The 13,454-nt window shown below is 33.1% G+C and overlaps 1 protein-coding gene across 6 annotated transcripts in view; it reads right to left on the bottom strand.

The window, feature by feature from the left end:
* Nucleotides 1-13,454, bottom strand: part of SENP7 (SUMO specific peptidase 7) — a 137,096-nt gene that overhangs the window by 35,633 nt on the left and 88,009 nt on the right. For 4 of the 6 annotated variants that reach the window (XM_014794980.2, XM_014794979.2, XM_014794978.2 and 1 more), the window contains 5 exons: nucleotides 10,365-10,483; nucleotides 6,994-7,175; nucleotides 5,348-5,684; nucleotides 4,485-4,642; nucleotides 1,829-1,975 (listed from right to left, as the gene is read on the bottom strand). In XM_014794980.2, coding sequence (XP_014650466.1) covers nucleotides 1,829-1,975; nucleotides 4,485-4,642; nucleotides 5,348-5,684; nucleotides 6,994-7,175; nucleotides 10,365-10,483 — 943 coding nt within the window. Of the gene's footprint in view, nucleotides 1-1,828; nucleotides 1,976-4,484; nucleotides 4,643-5,347; nucleotides 5,685-6,993; nucleotides 7,176-10,356; nucleotides 10,484-13,454 lie in introns of those variants that run through there. The other 2 variants (XM_087439516.1, XM_087439517.1) reach the window with 2 other exon arrangements.

The raw sequence follows: 13,454 nt of genomic DNA on the forward strand, positions 1-13,454 counted from the left end.
ATCCTAAAATAGCTACATGAATTAAATTAATTTAACATAATTATGGAGAATTACAAAACAGTATGTATGATGTCATATCCTTTTGTTTTAAATTTACATATGTATCCAATATGAAGAATATGGAATGATAATACACTGTAGCGTTAATGGCAGTCATCTCTGGATAAGCAAGATTATAAGTGTTCTTTAAATTGTTCCTGTACTCATTTGTAGTTTTTTGTTTGGTTTTGTTTTTAGCCCATAACAAGCCCACTTGACTGTGTAATAACATAATTAGTACAATAATTAACGAAAACCCATTGTTGAATGTTTACGTTGGATTTTTCCTCCCCTGGCTAATCAATCATTGATATCTATTTAGGTTATCCAATTTCTTGCCATTACAAAGAACTCAACAGAAAAAAATGGTTAAACCTGAATTTAAAATTAAAAAGCAGAATGGGGGAAAATGGTGAATAGTGAACAAAATTCCTTAAAGAAAAAGAATTGTAAAATAATCCCAGGCACGCCAAAATCATTAATATCTGAAAACTAGTGACCAGAAAATATTAATTTTAAACTGAATTGCTCTTGTGCTTTTAATCAAAGCAACTTTAACTATATCACAAGCCACCACTATTTTTTGTTCCCAGAATTTGCTGGATTTGTACATGATGTTTACTCTGTTGGGATTAGGTCTTCCCCTTGCCTGGTCACCAAGTAAAGATCCACTTTATGTCTTAAATCATATGCTGTCTTCTCTGTGAACTCTTCCCTGATTCCTCCAGACAGATATAGGTACTTCTGCCCATATGCACCCTTCTTGTACATATTTCTACTGTACATTTTACCATAATGCAAAGTAAATATCTATTTATATGTCTGTCTCTTCCATTAGACTACAAGTTCCTTGAAAGCAGAGACCAAGTCTTACCATTTTTATCTTCCCTGCCCTATCCCTAACACAGTGAAATATTAATAAAACTTCTAGGAAAATACCTGAGTTATAATCTAACATAGTCAATTCAATTCAACTAATATTTATGAGTGTATATTTAGGTCAGAGTCATTTATGGGCGGTATAAAGGAAATAAAGGCATGGTTCTCCACCACAAGATGCTTAAAGGCTAATGGAGAGGTTTAGGCAAGAAGATAAACAATTATAAACCCATGGAACAAATCTTACAACAGATGTACAAAGTGCTGTAAGTACATAGTAAAGGGAAAGTTAATTCTGGCTAGGAAGGAAAAAACAGAAAAAGTTTCCTGAAGAGGAAGTATTTCAGATAAGCCTTAAAAGATGATTAAGATTTTAACAGGCAGACATGGTGAGAAAATATAGAGGACTGAATAAAATCCATCTGGCTTTCATATACAATAATGCGAGGGGGAATACTGAAAAAAAATGGAAAAATAGAAACTGTTCCTGGAGTTCCTTATATAATAAGTTTAGGAATTTGGAGAACTCAGTTTACAATAATTTAAACCAGCAAAATGAGATTTCTTCTTTTTGCTCTCAACTACACCCTGAATAAAAATTTACTTTACCACCAAATAAGTTTTAGAGCCCAAAGAACATCAATATTACATGATTTTTTTTCATATATGGTCTTCATTAGAGCAGTCAGATCAGAGATATAATTTCAGGATATTTCCCTATGATTTTAGGATTTCCCCCCAATTAAAGACACATGTCAAAGTAGGTATAATGATACATTCAAAGTGGCCCATATAAAATTAATCTCAACTCTATTTTCATTTGCACTAAAAAAAGAGAAGACAATCTGAAAACGCTTTGCCCAAGACCCAAAACAAAAAAAATAAAAAATAAAAAAATAAATATACTTACTGTAACACAACCTTTAGAAGCTCCTTTTATTTTACCAATATAAACAGAAGTAAATATAAAATCCAGCTGTAGATCCATCTCACCACTAGGTATAATACCAGAAACGTTTTCCATGACAGGATTATATGGACATAAGTCAGATGAAGCCTAACAAAAAATAAATTATAAAATGCATGTAAACCCTAAGTATTATATAAATGCTGACCAAGATTTTCAAAGTTAAATACTTCTTTAAATTACTCTTAATGAATTTTTTAAGGATTTTACACTGTTCTTACCGTGAAGAAATAGTTATATAAATGTTTTTTTAAGTATATGATTTACCTTGAGAAAATTACTCTAGTCAAATCCTCCATTAATCCATAGGCCTAAACTCCAGAAATATATCTTCCTCTATATCAAAGTCATGATTTCAAATTCAATATTCCCTAAAAGGCTTTATTCACTTTTAACTCAGAAATAAATTAAGATTTATATAGTATTTTAGTTTAAAATGAGTTTTTAAATATATTATTTCTTTTAATCACCACAACCACCCCGTGAGGTAGTTTGTTGCTTTTTTCCCATTTCGTAAGTAAAGTTAATAGACGTTTGGATGGGCTAAGTAACTTGCCCAAAGCAATGCAGTTAGTAAGAAGCAAAACTAAGACAAATCCAGGTTTCTATCTCCAGGTCAAGGGTTACTTCAACCACATAAAATTGCTTCCATAAACCAAGACGATGCTCTTAGCTACTGCACTTTTAGTGTCAGTGAAGGGATACAAGTGCTAAGAACCATCTGTTACATCAACTCTGTATGCTTTACTATATGATCTGTCTGAGGATAACCAACCAGCAGCCTAAAACCTCAAGATTCATACCACTTCCACTCAAACAACCACACAACCCTGCTTCGAAATTACAACAGACTACCAGGCAGTATCAGCAGCAGCTGTTGCCCGCAATCTCTCCTGAATCTTATACTGCTTTCAGGTGCCTTTTTCAACTCACATTTGCCTAGCCTTTGCACATTATCCCTCTTTACCCCTAACATCACTAATGACCAAATAAATTACCACTAGAGCAATTATGCATGTTACTTTCCTCCTACCTCTAGAAAATGTGATTAATCCTCATCTGAAACATATACAGTACTCATTATTTTTAACCCAGCTCACAATGCCATTTACCTGCTTAATAGAATTTCTTTGTCATTTACATCTTTTACTGCTTACTATACTTTTCTTCTTATCTCCTAAGTGAAAAAGGGGAATCAAATCAACTACAGGTGGCTCTAGTCAGTTAGACAAATAACTCTGTGTGTTATTTTGTAAAGACTCACTGTCTCCTAAAAATGGCCAATCCATGTTTCTCATTACTTCATTTAAAACTGGAAACAAGGGAGAGTGTGGAGATGTTATGGTATTCTGCCTTATAGATCTTGGTAAGTCTCCACGTTATTTGCTGCTTGGTTGTGATCATACTCTGTCAGTTCTAACAGAGATGTTATTTTCTTATAATGTGATCATTTCATAATGCATTGTCAACTAATATGCTGCCAAGGGAGCTATAATTCTTTTAGGAGTTTGAACTCATTATCAACAATGACACTTTTAATTACAAAAACAACTAAGCCATCAAGTAGGCTATTGGCCCAATCGAGCAAGAATGGTTACATTTTAACAAAACTTCAGAACACAGCTGCTAAGGAGATCTCTGTATGGAGTACCAAATGCAAGAGAAACACCCGTGAAAAAATAATCAGACCATTAGACTGTTTTCCTAGAACTGACTAAATTCTTCATCACACCTCACAGAATAATAGCCTGTGACATTATCAAAAAACAAACCAACAATTCACCATAATTCTGCACTGGTGGTCACTGACAATCATTTCTTAAAAATAGGATAATCAGAGACTGATAATATGAATGAATACTGACAATAAATGATTTGAACCTTACTTTAGAGCTATACTCTTCAAAGTACTACATCAAAAACACAACTGGCCGACATTAAACCAACAAACACTTTCATTTATTATTTTCTGTAAGAAGGAAGAGACAAAGGACTTAACAAACTGCTAGGTTTGTTACACTGTTCTAAACACTTTCATATGACATTTCACTTAATACTCAAAATAATCTTGTCAGGTAAGAGTCATTATCCTCATTTAACATATGAGGAAACTCAGGCTTGAAGAAGTGACTTGCCCAAATGGCAGAGCCAGGCTTTGAACACAGGCTTATCTATCTCCAGAAGCCATGTTCTTTCCTATCATGCTGCCTTAATAGCATGTGAAGAAAAGCAATAATTCCAAGTAGCCATAGTACTGTAAGACCACACAGATGAAATTGGAAACTATATAATTCTAGAAAATGTTTTGATAAAGTACTTAAACGTCCAATGATAACCATAAAAAGGGAAAAAATATTCGTCATAGAGTATTTAGACTGAACAAAAATATAAATGACCAGAAAAAAATGGTATAATCCTTTCACTTCAAAATAAAGACAATTACATATTTCCCTTGAGCTAATATGAAAGTTGTCTCAAAATTCAAACTAAGAAAATTTATAATGTTTATTACAATATTCTTTTTGATGAAACAAGAAACAGTCGTTGGTCAATAGTGTATATTTCACTGTTAATCTGCGAGACGGCAGTAATAAATCACCTGTACTGATTCACATGTAATCAATGGTAGTTCTGACAATGCTGATTCAGAAGTACTCTCATTTTCATTACTGACAGCATGGTCTTGCTTAGGTTGTAATTTAAGAATTTCTGAACTTTTATGTTCAACGGGTCCTTCTTCATCACTGGAAACGACAACTAAAAAGGAAAAATACTTATTTTTTAAATGTGTCACAATAATCACATGTCAAAAAGAGAACTTTCTAATTCATTCAATATATCTTTAATAATCCCAGTTTACCTTCTGGAGGATGAAGACATTTAAAAATGGATACAGCTGAGGAGAACTGAAGAACAAGTTCTAGTTCTAATAATGTATTGTGCCATCATTCTAAATTGTACTTTAAATCCTGTTACATTAGTTGCTTCCAAGAGGGAGAAATGGATGGCCAGGGGAAGATGTGGAAGACTATTCACTGTATACACTTCAGAACTTTTTTTGTGCCATATGACTGTATCAAATACTTGAAAATTAATTAAATCAAAATTAATGACAATAGTTAAATAGCACTTAAACTCTCCATACTTTAGCTTCATCAACCAAAATGACAATAATAATGGTCCATACAGAATCCTTTTAAAAACTACCAATGAGTTGAATCACAGTACACTAATCTAAAAACAGAAAATTTACTTCTGCTTCCAAGTACTCCACTGTTTATCTAAATCAATATTACAAAATTCATGAAGGAAGTCCCAAAACCCCGTCTTTTTTTCTAAAGCTAATATGTTCCATAGTGATGTCATAAACAGCTTATTGCCTTGGCAAATTTGTTTGAGAGGAGAAATAAAACAAGTAAAGTAGAAAAAATTGAGAGCCTTTATAATCCTCCTGTTACTTACTTGGCTCAGCTGAGATTAGTGACTGGTTCCCTTCACTGTGTTCACTTAAAACAGGCTTTTCTATCGCATTCAAGTCATTCTCATCCTTTTCAACCAGGGTAGAATTCCCCACAGTACCAGTGGAAATAGAGCTTTCAAAAGTTTCAGTGGTTGAACACTCAGAGGTGCTTTTGGGACCACTCAAAGCCAACTCCTGACAATTAAGTGAGGATATTTCAGTAAAATCACTTTCTATAGTTACAGGTGTAATTTCTTCAAGCAGTTTTGAGTCCTGATGATAGTTTTCACTTGACTTTTCAAACTCAATGGATACTCTTGAGTCATTTTCTTGTTCTTTCTGAACATATTAAATAAACACATAGAAAAATTAGCATTTTTCAAATTTGGCTAGCATAAAGAACTTTTTTTAAGTTTAAATTCCTAAGAAGAATATAAAAGTGAAATTATTATATCATTTCTATACCACAGGGGCAGAAAACGACACAATTATACTATATTACTCTTGCCAGTGTCTTCCACGTATAAAGATACAGTTTGGTCTGCCCAATCGGATGCCTAAACATTTTTTAAAAGATGGGACGGAGAAACCCCTCTATTTATAAGTGGTTCAGATGGTCTCCCACAATCTAAGTCAACTTTAGAATAAGAGGAATTTTTTTTTAATTTTATTTTGCAAAAAGTAATGAGGTCATATGACATCATGTGACTTCAGTAACAAAACAAAAAGTTAAAAACTTAAGAGGATAACAATATGAAAAATCATGAAAATCAATCACTGCCTTCACATCTCCATTACTCTATAAATCTAAATCATGTTTATAATTATAATACAAAGGCACAGCAAAGTCCTGAAATGCCTTGTGAATCAAAAAAATCAAAAAGCTGTCTTCTTATAGTTTTATTGTTAACTGTACACTAAGTCTTTGAAAATAGATATGTATGTCTTAAGTATGGTAATTCTTTACTTATAACAAATTCCTGAAGCTCTAGATAAAGAGAAGCTTAAAGAAGTGGATAAATAAATTACTTCTGATAAAAGCAATCTGGTAATAATTTTACAGAGCAAGTGAAAAAGCAATTGGCTAGACATTATGAATAGTATTTGGTTAAAATAAGGTAAAATAAAAGAAAACAAGTCTGAAGGATACACACCAAACTACTAAGTAAGGAGCAGTACTGGAGAAGAAGCAATTTTAACTTTTTACTCATTCATAACATTTGAAATTTGTTCTGATAACTGTATTACTACAAAAAAGTTTCATTTAAACTATTTTTTTTTATATAATTTTATTTATTTATTTTTTTCCCCCAAAGCCCCAGTAGATAGTTGTATGTCATAGATGCACATCCTTCTAGTTGCTGCATGTGGGACTCGGCCTCAGCATGGCGGGAGAGGCGGTGGGTCGGTGAGCGCCCGGATCTGAACCTGGGCCGCCAGCAGCAGAGCACACGCACTCAACCACCAAGCCACGGGGCCGGCCCCTCATTTAAACTATTTTTTAAAAATCAGAGAATCAAAAAAGTAGGCAAAGAAAAGAAATTTGATGATAAAAGCAGAAAGCTAGAAGAATATTATTTGGCCACAGTCAATTCATTTTTATTATAGCACAAATTATTTCATATGACATCTAAATACCTCTACTTACTGTCAGTTCTGTTGACTTATACAAAGAAGTAGAATTATGAGAATCCAGTATATTACTCCTAAGCCTTTTCTTTCTCTTCCTGGAAATCAGAGTAGGTTCCATTTTTGAATCAGAATATATATCATCCTTGTTTCTGCTCCCCTCTTCCAGATGGTCACAACCTCTGCTTCCACTACTGAGTCCTTAAAAAACAAAAGAAACACAAATATGACCAAAAAGTACAGAAATAATTTGTTTTAGAGGAGCTCAAAGAAATACCATCAAAATTGCTGTATTATTTCCAAAGCTAATTTAAAAAGAAGTCCATTGTTAAATTCTCATACTGACATAGATGAATATAAAGAGATATCCTATTTTAAACTGCATACACAAAGTAAATGTTCATTGTACAATAAATATGAGATGAGGAAATACGTAAAAAAGGAGTATTCTTTAGTAAACGAAGCAAAGCAATCAAACCATGTTCTTCCCTTTGCTATAACTGCATTTGACAGTAACACATAAAAAAAGGTCTTAATGAAATTTGGAGAATTCATGTGTTAAAATATTTTGTTAATTCATTGTGATTTTAGAAATTAGTTGTCTTTTTAAAACATAAGTTTTAAATACACATATATATTTTTTTTTTTTTAAGATTTTATTTATTTTATTTTTTCCCCCCAAAGCCCCAGTAGATAGTTGTGTGTCATAGCTGCACATCCTTCTAGTTGCTGTATGTGGGACGCGGCCTCAGCATGGCCGGAGAAGCAGCGCGTCGGTGCGAGCCCAGGATCCGAACCCGGGTCGCCAGCAGTGGAGCGCGCTCACTTAACCACCAAGCCACGGGGCCGGCCTACATATATATTTTTTAAAGTGAAAAGGGACAATAATTTGAAAGAGTAGAGTATTGATCACTGCTCTTTTAAAGGGAGCCAAAATACCTTGCCTCAACAGCTGACTGTGATGTGATCATTCACAAGGCTATCAGTTTGCTTCACAGATTGTTTCTTCTTTTTGAAAATTAAGACCCTGTCATTTTAAGTCTCCAATAAATCTACTACCCTACAGAGAAGGAAGTGCTCCCTTGCTTAAGTCAACAAAGCATTATTTTGAAACTCATGTTAACTATTAATAAAAATGCTGAGATTTCAGTTATCAGAGACATGTACTGTACAAAAATACCTTCCAAAAGGTTCTACCTAACTAACTGAAGGTTATCCTGAATTATTTTGCTTTCTGAAGCTATATCACACAAGTACCAACTCAAAGTTTATACAAGGCAAGTCCCAAAGCAGCTTCCTTGAATTCCTGTAACACCGACTGGCCTTACCTCTCCATTCACTCAAAGTTCTTCAACACTACAAACCTTCTTCAAACTATTCTTGCTCTTACTGTAGCTTCATAGACACCTAATGACTAACATTCATAATATCTCTTTGTCATTGCTTAAAAGGCAGGCATTGGGACAGGACTGAGGGCAAAAACTCCAAGACAGTCAGGAGTTTTCCAATTTCCAAAGGAAACACTCTTTACTCCCTCCCCTAGGAAAATAAACTCTCCCAAATCAGCAACACAATATTTTGAAAAGTACAACAAATTTTATTTGCAATTTTGTAAACTGTAAAGGTAGTCAAATACAATTTCTACATATAAATACTGTATCAAATTACAATTTCCAAACATAAATACTATAGCAAAAAGACTAATGAAAGGAAAGTGGCTTGAGAAAAACTCTATTATACAGGAGTTTTCCTTCAAACAGTTTACTATTTACACATCAGCCAAGACTACCTCATGGGAAACAGGAATAAATTTATCAGATAGAGCTAGACATTGTAAAAATAGGATTCTACCTGCATAAAATATACAATTTAACTTGCAAATATTACTAGCATATAAAATTAAAGAGGTCACAAATTCCTATAAACATGAGTATTAAACATTTCCAATGTATTATTTTCGTGAAAGCAAATTCCACAAGGCAAACTTAATGTACAACAAAAAATGGTACACCTGGGGTTTAAATCAGAATTACCATTAATTTATGGGTTTACATTAAAGCACTGGTATTAACCACAACTATCAGAATGAAAACATGGTGAGTTTCAATCAAGTTTCAATAGCTAATTTTCTTAAAAACACTTTACCTATAAGGAGAACCTCCAGGGATACTAAGAAACTATAAAGTGTTTCTTTTATCATGCATTGTTTTCCCTACTATAAGTCTAAAATTCTACCACGACTCTGAAACACTACTGAAGGGCACAAATCCAAAAACTTTTTATTCAATTATTCCTACTCCACCTAGGAAAGCAGTGGAATATGAGGGCTTAACAGTGTCTCTGACAGCATGTGAACCAAGTCCACTTGTACAAACACTTATTTTTTTATTTGGTAATTAAAGATAATTATTTCTGAAAAAAGTACAACTCATCAGAAAATAAATCTTTCATTATATGCAGACAGTACTTAGTCATTAATTGAAGGATTATATCTACAGAGTCTCAATGCTTTCTCTAGATTGCCCTCATAATAGTTGTAGCTGATTTCTTGTATATATCAAAGTTATTAGTCTAGTTTCCTTTTAAGTTTTCCTCTTCTATGGAAAAGGCTAGTAAAAATGTGTAAATAGCTGTGTCCCAAATGAAGTACAAAGAATTTTTGCATAGTGTCACTAAAGGACCATCTTTTATGTGAATAATTTATAAAATCATTCAGAAAACAAAATATCTCAACTAGTTTGAAGCTATCAACAATCCAAGAGACCCTCGAAGATTTTAGTTTCACATCTGCCTAATGTAGTAAATTGTTTTGGTGCAAATTTTTGTAAATTATTTTAAAATCTTAAAAGAGAGACAAAATGGAGAAAAGAAGTCAATTCCTTAACCTTATAAGCAAGGAGGCCTACAAAGAATTTTCAGAAGTCTAGGATGCATTTACCTTTAAATTTGCTAATAGTGGCTTGTATTGGCGTCCTCCTAGAGTTGAGAGAAATTCTAATGAATAAAGAATGTATTTCACAGTAGGATAGACAGTGGGAAGATAATAATCATCAAGTTAGCTGTAATATCAATTACCAGACATATCCATGGAAACAACACTTAGAAATAGCTAACCTAACAATACAACTTTATAGCTGTATGCCCAGCCCCAACAACAATAAAAAAGAAATAATACTCAAATTTAACTTTTGGATTTAGTAAATAAATCAAGAAATGTATACTACAGTATACAAATAGTAAATTTAGCAAGTTTCTTTGTGTTGCTAAATAATCTCCCTTTACTTTCACATATCCTTTAAATGCAAGATTAAAGTTACTTATAACTTAACAATTATTACAAATGCAATAGACAAAAATTCAGATGACAACAGTCTTCTAAGTTTCACAAACCTTTAGGTTGAGTATCAGACATTACAAGACAAACGCCATCATCATCTCCTCGCTTTTCTTTAGTGTCAGCAGCCTGCTTTGCATAATTATTATCTACTGTCTTTCTTGGTTGTGAACCTCTGCAAAAAAAAATAATATTACACTCAATTCTTCTAAACCTAAATGAATCTAGAAGCCAGCTGGCATATATTCAAGATAAAAATCCAACATGTTACAAATATAGTTCCATATATGTATATGAGCAGAGTATATGATCTGAACAGCAGAAAAAATATTGAACTAAGATTTAAGAAATAAGTTTTCATCCCTGTTCTATCTTTAAATTCTACAGGTTTCTTTGGGAGAAAAAAACAAGATACACTGCAGGATTGTGTACATGCAAAATGAGCAAAAGAATAATATACGTATTAAATACATCAGAGAGGTCTAAAAAGTAAAAGTTCCATGAACACAACAAGTACATGATAACCACACCTATGTGTAATCAAAAAAATTATAAGCAAAGGTAATTGTTAATATGTTTCAAGCATGGTTCACATATCAAAATTTAAATACAAAATAAAGTCTGGAGTGTGGTAACAAATTTTACCTACAGAGGAAATAATTTAAAATATAGGTACTGCATACTTATCAATAGCTACTTTAAACATCAATGGACTAAATGCTCCAATTAAAAGGCAAAGGGTCACTGATTGGATAAAACAACAAGACCCATATATATGCCGCATACAAGAAACACACTTCAGACCTAAAGACACTCACAAACTGAAAGTGAAGGGATGGAAAAAGATACTCCATGTAAATGGCAATGAAAAGGAAGCTGGAGTAGCAGTACTCATATCAGACAAATAGACTTTAAAACAAAAACTGTAAAAAGAGAAAGAGAAGGGCATTACATAATGATCAAGGGAACAATCCAACAAGAGGATATAACACTTCTAAATGTCTACGCACCCAATGTAGGTGCACCTAAATATATAAAGCAATTATTAACAGACATAAAAACAGAAATAGACAGTAACACAATAATAGTAGGGGACTTTAACACTCCACTTACACCAACGGATAGATCATCCAAACAGAATCAATAAGGAAACATTGGCCTTAAATGACACACTAGAACAGATGGTCCTAGTAGATATATACAGAGTATTCCATCCAAAAACCAAAGAATACACGTTCTTTTCAAATGCACATGGAACATTCTCCGGGATTGATCACATATTAGGCCACAAAACAAGTCTCCATAAATTTAAGAAGATTGAAATAATACCAAGCATCTTTTCTGACCACAACGGTATGAAACTGGAAATCAACTATAGGAAGAAAATCAGAAAAGCCACAAATACGTGGAGATTAAACAAAATGCTACTGAACAACGACTGGGTCAATGAAGAAATCAAAGAAGAAATCAAAAAATACCTGGAGACAAATGAAAATGAAAATACGACATGCCAGAATTTATGGGATACAGTAAAAGCAGTTCTAAAAGGGAAGTTTATAGCAATACAGGCCTATCTCAACAAACAAGAAAAATCTCAAATAAACAATCTAACAATGCACCTAAAGGAACTGGAAAAAGAGGAACAAACCAAGCCAAAATCAGTAGAAGAAGGGAAATACTAAAAATCAGAGCAGAAATAAATGAAATAGAGACTAAAAAAAAATAGAAAAAAATTAATAAAACCAAGAGCTGGTTCTTTGAAAAGATAAACAAAATTGACAAACCTTTAGCTAGACTCACCAAGAAAGAAAGAGAGAAGGCACAAATAAGTAAAATGAGAAATGAAAGAGCAGAAATTACAACCGACACCTCAGAAATACAAAAGATTATAAGAGAATACTATGAAAAGCTATATGCCAACCAATTCGACAATCTGGAAGAAATGGATAAATTGTTAGAATCATACAACCTTCCAAAACTGGATCAAGAAGAAGTAGAGAATTTGAATAGACCAATCACCAGTAAGGAGATCAAAACAGTAATCAAAAACCTCCCCCAAAATAAAAGTCCAGGACCAGACGGCTTCCCTGGTGAATTCTACCAAACATTCAAAGAAGACTTGATACTTATCCTTCTCAAACTCTTCCAAAAATTGAGGAGGGGGGAAGCTCCCTAACTCATTCTACGAAGCCGACATTACCCTGATACCAAAACCAGACACGGACAGCACAAAAAATGAAAACTACAGGCCAATATCACTGATGAACATCGAAGTAAAAATCCTCAACAAAATACTAGCAAATCGCATACAACAATACGTTAAAAAGATTATACACCATGATCAAGTGGGTTTTAGTCCAGGTATTCAGGGATGGTTCAACATTCACAAATCAATCAACGTAATACACCACATTAATAAAATGAAGAATAAAAATCACATGATCATCTCAATAGATGCAGAGAAAGCATTTGACAAGATACAGCATCCATTTATGATAAAAACTCTGAATAAAATGGGTATAGAAGGAAAGTACCTCAACATAATAAAGGCCATATATGACAAACACACAGCTAATATCATCCTCAATGGTGAAAAACTGAAAGCTATCCCTCTAAGAACAGGAACCAGACAAGGATGCCCTCTGTCACCACTCCTATTTAACATAGTACTGGAAGTCCTAGCCAGAGCAATCAGGCAAGAGAAAGAAATAAAAGGGATCCAAATTGGAAAGGAAGAAGTGAAACTCTCACTATTTGCAGATGACATAATTTTATATATAGAAAACCCTAAAGAATCCACCAGAAAACTTTTAGAAGTAATAAACGAATACGGTAAAGTTGCAGGATACAAAATCAACATACAAAAATCAGTTGCATTTCTATACACTAACAACGAAGTAGCAGAAAGAGAAATTAAGAATACAATCCCATTTACAATTGCAACAAAAAGAATAAAATATCTAGGAATAAACTTAACCAAAAAGGTGAAAGATCTATACACTGAAAACTATAAAACATTGCTGAAAGAAATTGAAGAAGACACGAAGAAATGGAAAGATATTCCATGCTCTTGGATTGGAAGAATTAACATAGTTAAGATGTCCATATTTCCTAAAGGAATCTATAGTTTCAGTGCAATCCCTATC

Source organism: Ceratotherium simum, chromosome 15 (assembly GCF_057802395.1).
Source record: "Ceratotherium simum simum isolate JZ-2026a chromosome 15, ASM5780239v1, whole genome shotgun sequence".
NCBI lineage: Eukaryota > Metazoa > Chordata > Mammalia > Perissodactyla > Rhinocerotidae > Ceratotherium > Ceratotherium simum.